Genomic DNA, 7,791 nt, shown 5'->3' with positions numbered 1-7,791 from the left:
TGTATCTTGGCTAGAAACTAGGTTCTTGGGGTGCTTTGAGTTCCTCTTGGTCAAGAAAGAACTTGGTATTGATATTCATTAGTCTTAGGGTCCTTTCTCTTGTTAGGGTTCTTAGATCAATAAATATTGTGTGTCAAGTTTCTAGCTCTTTTTTTGTAAATCTTGTTAACATTGTGTGGTTGAATCTAAAAGTCTAGTGAAGCCGTATGGGGCTCTTTCGATTCACTAGCATTATCGTCTTTGTTGTTCTTGTTGTTAAACTCACTTTTCTAGTTCAAACAAGTGTTGCATGCCCAGTGAAGCTGTGTGTGGCCATTTTCAATCACTAGCACTTTGTTGTTCATCTTGCTATTCTTGTGTTGGTTGGAATCTCTTGATACACACTTAGTCTTGTATCATGAGGTATCATGTATTAAAGGATGATATAACGTATATCGTACATTAATAGTGCAATTTCTATTTGCTATTTAACATGTTATAGTAACACAGCTCAACTATTAAAACCAGTTGTTCCGCCATTGGAGAACACATGAATCTCAATGTTAACTATTTAACAGGTTTACTTTATTTTTCAAGTCACAAGTTTTAATAGTTAGATGCAGTTATTTTCTAGGTGATGCTATCAAAGTTAAACTCTTAAAGAAAGGACTACTACTTTTATGACAAATTTAACATTAAGATTCATGTGTAGAATTGCTTAGGAAATTTCTCCAGACAAAATCTACAACCTACAGTAAGTTATTCATAAAGATCATATGTATAGGTTACAACAGTTCTTGTACAACAACAACGAAAACATATCCCGTGTTTTCCACAAAGTGGGGTCTAAGGAGGGTAAAGTGTACGCAGTTCATACCACTACCTCAAATGAAGTAAAGTAGAGATGTTGTTTCCGATAAAACGCAGCTCAGGACAGATAACAGATAACAAACAAAAAACCTAAAATAAGCACAAAATGGGATAACACACTGCTAGATAAAAAAAAGAAACAAGACACCGACAAAATAATACTATGAACTATCTATTCTAGATCACGAACATCATCAAAACACTAAGAACAAGAAACTACCAACAGTTCTTGTACAACCTGCAAATTTTCTTAGTCCTTCCAATTTTTTGAGAGCTTTGTTGATAGATAAAGCTGACCAATCTTTATTAAGTAATCATTTTCTGTGTGGTCTTATTGCAAATTCCAAAAAAATATTCATGAAAGATATTTGGTGAGGATATATAATGCATGACAGAGGCAACCTTAGATCAAGTGAATCCTATACTTGTTCTGGTTGAAGCTACTAGAAGTATAGAACTATATCTTTACCTCTCACAAACACCACTGAAGCCAATGCGAGAATGAGAAGAAGCCGTACTAAGATTCAAGAAAAGGCTCAGAGATACCTCGACCACCAACTGGCTTCTTGGGTTGGCAAAGAATGTTGCATGTGGAAAGGCGTATATTGTGACTTCCAAACTAGTTTTGTCATTTGGCTTGATCTCAGTGATAGATTAGACATTAACGTTGGACGAAAATTGGATATCTAATTCCATAACATTTCGTGGCATTATAAGTCCTGCTTTACTCGACTTGCAACACTTGGACAGAGTATTTAAACCTTAGTTACGATGACTTCCACGGACTTGCCACACTCAATTTCTCAGGTTCTCTAGACCCTAAAGTTCTTACGTGTCTTGATGTAAATATGTTGACAGGGCATTGCCAAATTCATTAGGACATTTGAAGAACTTAAGGACGATTGAAATTTCTTTCAAACGTGATATCTGGCACGATTCCAGCATCTATTGGGCAGTCGTTATAGTTGCAGATTTTGAGCTTGAGAGAGAATCAACTGAAGGGAGCACTACCTGAGAGTATTTTTAATTTTTTAGAATTAATGAAGTTGCGGCCGACAACAAATGCCTGGAAGACAACCTTTCACAAATCACTTTGCAAGACTCCATCAACAGAAACTTTTATCCCTATCTTGTGGAAGAAGTTTGCTGTCAACTTGACCAATGATTGGTTCCTCCATTTAGCCTCACAATTAGTCGACCTTAGAAGCTGCAGCTTGGGTCGCAAGATTCCAACATGGGATTTATTAGAATAGGATTGCATATAGTGTCCTACATGGAAAATGATCGTAGTGTACTATCTATAAATAGGGCTCAATGTAATAATAGAATCTACACATTTAATAATATTCTTTCCATGCCTTCATTTTTTGCAATTATTTATGTTCGTTCATCAAGTTTCTCTGTTTTTACTTTTAGGTGCTCTTGTCAGGTAGAGTTCATAACAGATCTGAGCTATGTATCTGTAAGTAAAATCAAGTCTGTAAATAAAGATCTGTTCCCCTATTTCAATTGAAGGCACTATTTGAACTGCTCGAATGGAGAGAATAGCACTCAAGAGAGTGAACATTTATGCACTTTCCCAATATAGACAAATCACTTGCTATTTCAGATTGTCTTCAATGTCAGCAATCAGACAATTGCGTACCTTAAACATGCGCTGCTCTGTCAAGAAAGAAGGAGAGCTCATTTTGAACGTGTGTTCTGATTCATCCACTTCGCCAAGAAGTTAAACATGGCAGTTCAATTTGGGTATCATGTCATCAATTAACCATCTTGCTAACCAACCGTATGCTGCTTGTGTCAAATGGAGTCCATCCCAATTGAAGTGAGTACTAGGGTGAACACACACTGACACTCCTGGAGCACCACATTTTTTACTTTTGTCATAATTGTAGTCTCCTCCTATTCCACAACATGCTTTTTGTAGAGAGTTTTTGTCCAATCCTAAAAATATAGAAGAAAGTTCATAAATGCATATGGCTTTCTTTTGCTTTTCCATTTACATGTATATATATATATATATATATATATATATATATATGAAGAATATATACGTATTACTTTTGCTTTTCCTTGCGTCGTGGGTATATCGGAAACAGTTTTTCTACCTCCCAAGGTAAGGGTAAGGTCGGTGTACACTCTACCCCCTCCGCACCCCATTTCTAGGATTTTATATATATATAGCGTACATTGACATCAAAAAATAGCAATAAGAAATGATGCTCTGAGCACATACCAAGACTGACGGCATTCTGTAGAAGCCACATATAAGCATTGTAGTAGTCACCATAAATAAGTGTAATGTTTGGATACTCTTTCTTCATCTCATCGATGGATTGTTGTAAATGATCATTGTAGAAGATCGCCAAATTATTTAAGTCTTTCAAACAATGGTACTCATCGTAGGCAGCTGAGTTGTTGGTCATGAATTGCATTAGGAAAGCTGGACCACAGCCTTTTGGGAAATTTCCTGGAACTAAAATTCGAGTAGCGCCAAAACCAATGACTCTCTAAAAAGTAGTAGTAATTGATCATTAGGAAACAAATTTCGGCCAAATAAAAGTAATACATAACAATCATGAAATAGAAGAGATAACAGCAAATTAAACTCACTTTAACACCATGAATGATGGTCTGAACAATATCCGGAACCATTCTACGCAACTCTTCCATGGTTTTACCTTGTGATAAACCAAAATTGATTTCATTTCCTCCTATATGTCCAACTAGGAAAAGAGACCTCTTCAATTGTGCTGGGCAATCTAGCAAGCAAGAACCAGAACAATATCAATTCAACTCGCCGTTCATTAGTCTATAAGTAGAAACTGAATAACACCATTTCCTTAATTGGAAGCATCTTCCTAAAAATTAACTACTCCCTTCATCCCAATTTAAGTGTCTTACTCTACTCTTTAATCTGTCTAAAAAAGAGTGTCACTTCCTATATGTAGCAAGTTTTCCAATATTAACATTCCACATAACAAGTTTAAGACATAAAATTCAAAGGTCCACACACATTTTTAATTTAAGAATACCAGATTATTTGGGACTGTTATGCAAATAGCCGTCCGATTTCATTGTTTACTTATTCTAGTCACTTACATAGGTTATGCACTGGTTAGACATGATTTTACCCAGATTATACATGGATTAGACATATATTTTACATCCTCCGGCTATTTTTGGTTAAAGCAGTTGATTGCGCTGTTATTTAAGTTAATTCTTCATATTTCATGAAGGTATATTATATAAACACTACCCTTTAACTTGGCTTCAAATCTCATCTATGACCTCCGATTTTGAGTGCGCACAAGTAGGCAGTTAAACTTGTATAAAGTTGACCAAGTAGACACACACGTCCTATGGCAAAATACACATAGGACGCCATGTAGGACAAGAATTGGCCACGCCGGATGCCATATATGTGTAGGACAAGAATTGGCCACGTCGGATGCCACATAGGACATAGTGTTTACTTGTTCAACTTTATATAAATTTAAGTGTCTACTTGTGCACACCTAAAGTTGGAGGTCCTAAACGTGATCGGAGGCCAAGTTAGAGAACATGTTTATGTATTGGTTCTTTCATGAACTTTGGGCTTGATCAAACTAAGACACTTAAACTGGGATGGAGGGAGTAATTACCAGGGGAACAAGTAGTCTCAAAATGAGAAGCCGTCCAATTAAGTTGCACACATTTTTAAGACCACGAGAGTAAAGAATCTCTTTTTCTTTCTTAAACTCCATGCCCATTCAAACTACGACACTTACATTGAAACGGACGGAGTAATTACCAGGGGAGCAGGTAGTTTTGAAATGAGAAGCCATCCAATCAAGTTGCACACTTAATGAACTATTAGTGATAGACATAGCAATCTTCTTCTTTGCCAGGACTTGGGCTGATAAAGCAGTAGCCCCTGCTACTGCAAAATTTGCACCATGTGTAAAGTTTGCACTTTGATCCTTGTAGGGATTTAGGAGAGGAAGACCAGATTCCAGTGCTGTATGAAAAACATAAAATCAAAAACACAGTGGAAAAATTAATCCATGAAATCATAACCCATCCAACCCGTCTACATTTGGGTTGATTACTGACCATCTATTTATTTTTTCAGCCCATCAAAGTTTGGCATGATATCTAGCTCAAATATTTTCAAAAAGATATTTTATTTTATTTTCATATATTATATATAGTCGCAATAAAGAAAAATAATAAAAATATAATATCTCTGTTTTAATTTATTTGTTTTACTTTCCTTTTTAGTTCATTTAAAAGAAAACGTCTCTTTCTCTTTTCGACAAATGTTTGATTCTTACTCTCCACATGACATGCTTAAAACCACAAAACTAAAGAACATTTTGATACATTTCTGCATGTCTTTAGTTTAAGACCACCAGATCCAAAAGTCTACTTTAGCTTCTTAAACTCCGTGTCAAATCAAAATCAGAAAAACAAATTGAAACGGAAGAAGTACAAAAGAACAAACAAAGAAATTAAAACTTAGCAAGAGTTACGCGGATTGTGTTATAACCAACATTTTAGTCCATTTCAACTCAACTAACTAAAAAATCTGCCCAGTTTGATCCACCCAAATTCAATCAAACCCCCCCATCTACCACTTACACATACAGTTATATATCACCAGCTACTAGCTAAAAAGGAATTAAACAACAAACAAATTTTATAGCTAAACAGCAAAATATGTTGCCCAAATACTCACTAGAACTTAGTAACTAACTTTGGAGGGGGTGATCTAGCTACCTAAATTCTGTTCAACCAGCCCATTTGACAGCTATATTTCTACTAGCAAAACAAGCTAAACAAGAACTAAACAACAAACAAATTCTATTGCTAAACAATAAAATTTATTGCTAATACTCGCTCCATTCACTTTTACCTGTCATTAATTTCCGAATTAGATTTCAACTTTTACTTATTATTTTTGACATATCAAGAGAATGACATATTCTTTTTTTCTATTTTACCCTTAGCATTAACTAATTTCAACACACAATGTAAATATCATGTAATAGGTGTACTATGGTAAAATAGTCCTATTATTAATTATTTTTCTTAATTGATTTGCAAAGTTGAAATGAGACAAATAAAAATAACTGACGATTCAACTTTACATACCTATGAAATCAATCATGAGCAAACCATTGGAACAACGCCCAGTTGGTTTATGGAAATAGTTCATTCCATAAGGATGTTTGGAACATGAAGAATGAGCACCACAAAAGCTATCTCTAATGCAATTGCCAGTATCAGAAATTGAGTCACCCAACTGATAAATTTTATCAAATTTGCATGCCCTAATGCCTCGTTTTTTATGCATTTGTACTTGTTGTTGAGCAGTGATTTTTTGTGAAAGCACCCCGAAAATAACTAGGAGATTTAGCAGTAGTACTCTTATTGCCAATGCCATTGGGTGAAATTTTTTTTGAAAAAACGAAAATGGCAACTGAAATTTCTGCTTTATAAACACTACAAGCAGTATTCAGTATCTGAAGAATAATTTGAGTCAACTGACACTTACTCTCTCTCACTCTCACTTTTAGCCTATTTTGAGCTACCATGAAATTTAAAAATAAAAATAAAAAAAGAGAGAGCAATTTTGAAATATTCCCTCACTATATGAGGAGTTCAAGAAGAGATGGACAGACCATAAGAGTTTGTTTAATTGGAAAATAAGTTATGCTAGATTAATTATATTGACGTTAATCGTTTTGTAATTAGTTATGCTTATATTATTTTTTAGTGATTGTTTGATTCTTGGTGTTAAAAATAATATGTATTGCATTTTTTCTAAGAATATAGTTTGTTTACAAAAATACTTTCAGCTTATTTAGCTTAATTATTTTTCTTCATATTAAATCGTAAAAAAAAATTGAAAAGTCACTAATTTTTTTTTTAATTTTAGTAGTTTCTTTTTCTAAAAATATATGTTAAGAAATTTATGTTGATATTTTTTAAACGTGTATTAAGTTTTAATATTTCATGTTAAATTACTTATTTTATTTTAAATTCTATAAAATATTAATAATCCCATTTTTTGTTAAAAAAAAATCATCAAAAAATATGAAAAAATTACTCTCATTTTTCATTATTTAGTATTATTAATATTTGGAGAGTTAAATCGAATTTTTTTAAATTAAATTTTTAAAATATTTTTAGCTATATATAAAAAATAATTTTTTATGTAATAATTAAACACATACTAGTTAGAAAGGGAATGTCAAGATACTTGGGGCTTTGAGTTGTAGGTGACAAAAGACTTTTAAGATGAGGTGTAGGTGACACAAGTCTTAATTATTGAGTGAAGGTGACAATTACTTTATTATGGGTTAAGAAAGTTGGAAAAGTTTGAAAATAACCTATAATTTTTTAAATTTACACTTTGATCCAAATGTTAGTTAATATAACAGAAAATGGAGGAAAAAAAGATGTGTTTCTCTCTCTTCTCATTCGTTGTTGTTTTCACTCTCTTCACGATTATTGTTGTTCATTGTTGTTGCTGCTTTAATCATCATGTTCTGCTTCATTATCATCATCTTCTACTTCATTATCATCTCCATCTTTTTCTTGTCTACCATTGTTGTTGTTGTTGTTGCTGCTACAGTGCTGCTGCTACAGTGCTATTTGACCAATTTCTTAAGTCAAATTTTGTTTCCTACATCACTTTCCACTTTGGCATTACTTCATAAGGTGACTTTGGTAAGTAAAATTATGATTTTTATTCAAATTTGACATCTGGGTACACTGTTACTGCTGTTTTTTCAATAATGGATAGAACCCCGATCATGAATCCAACATAAGTGCCCACAATTTAAACAAATCAATCATCTGGTACATCAGATGAGTAATCTGTTGCAACACTAGATTTATTTGTTACAACAGACTAGTTATCTATTGCATATTTCATCAGACTGATTATTTGTT

The 7,791-nt window shown here is 33.4% G+C and overlaps 1 protein-coding gene across 4 annotated transcripts in view; it reads right to left on the bottom strand.

The window, feature by feature from the left end:
- LOC107848965 (acetylajmalan esterase) overlaps positions 1 to 6,468 on the bottom strand; it is a 20,328-nt gene extending 13,860 nt beyond the window's left edge. For 3 of the 4 annotated variants that reach the window (XR_001668204.2, XR_001668205.2, XR_007049279.1), the window contains exons 1-5: positions 5,986 to 6,468; positions 4,643 to 4,849; positions 3,463 to 3,611; positions 3,086 to 3,359; positions 2,495 to 2,793 (exon numbers count right to left, since the gene is read on the bottom strand). Coding sequence is in view for 1 of the 4 variants with exons in the window: in XM_016693672.2 (XP_016549158.1) it covers positions 2,576 to 2,793; positions 3,086 to 3,359; positions 3,463 to 3,611; positions 4,643 to 4,849; positions 5,986 to 6,277 (1,140 nt within the window). In the remaining 3 variants the exon portion in view is untranslated. Of the gene's footprint in view, positions 1 to 2,168; positions 2,794 to 3,085; positions 3,360 to 3,462; positions 3,612 to 4,642; positions 4,850 to 5,985 lie in introns of those variants that run through there. The other variant, XM_016693672.2, reaches the window with a different exon arrangement.
- Between the last annotated feature and the right edge of the window lie 1,323 nt (positions 6,469 to 7,791).

This window comes from Capsicum annuum, unplaced genomic scaffold (assembly GCF_002878395.1).
Source record: "Capsicum annuum cultivar UCD-10X-F1 unplaced genomic scaffold, UCD10Xv1.1 ctg2352, whole genome shotgun sequence".
NCBI lineage: Eukaryota > Viridiplantae > Streptophyta > Magnoliopsida > Solanales > Solanaceae > Capsicum > Capsicum annuum.
Note: the sequence above shows the minus strand (reverse complement) of the source record. Positions and strands in the feature narration are given on the sequence as shown.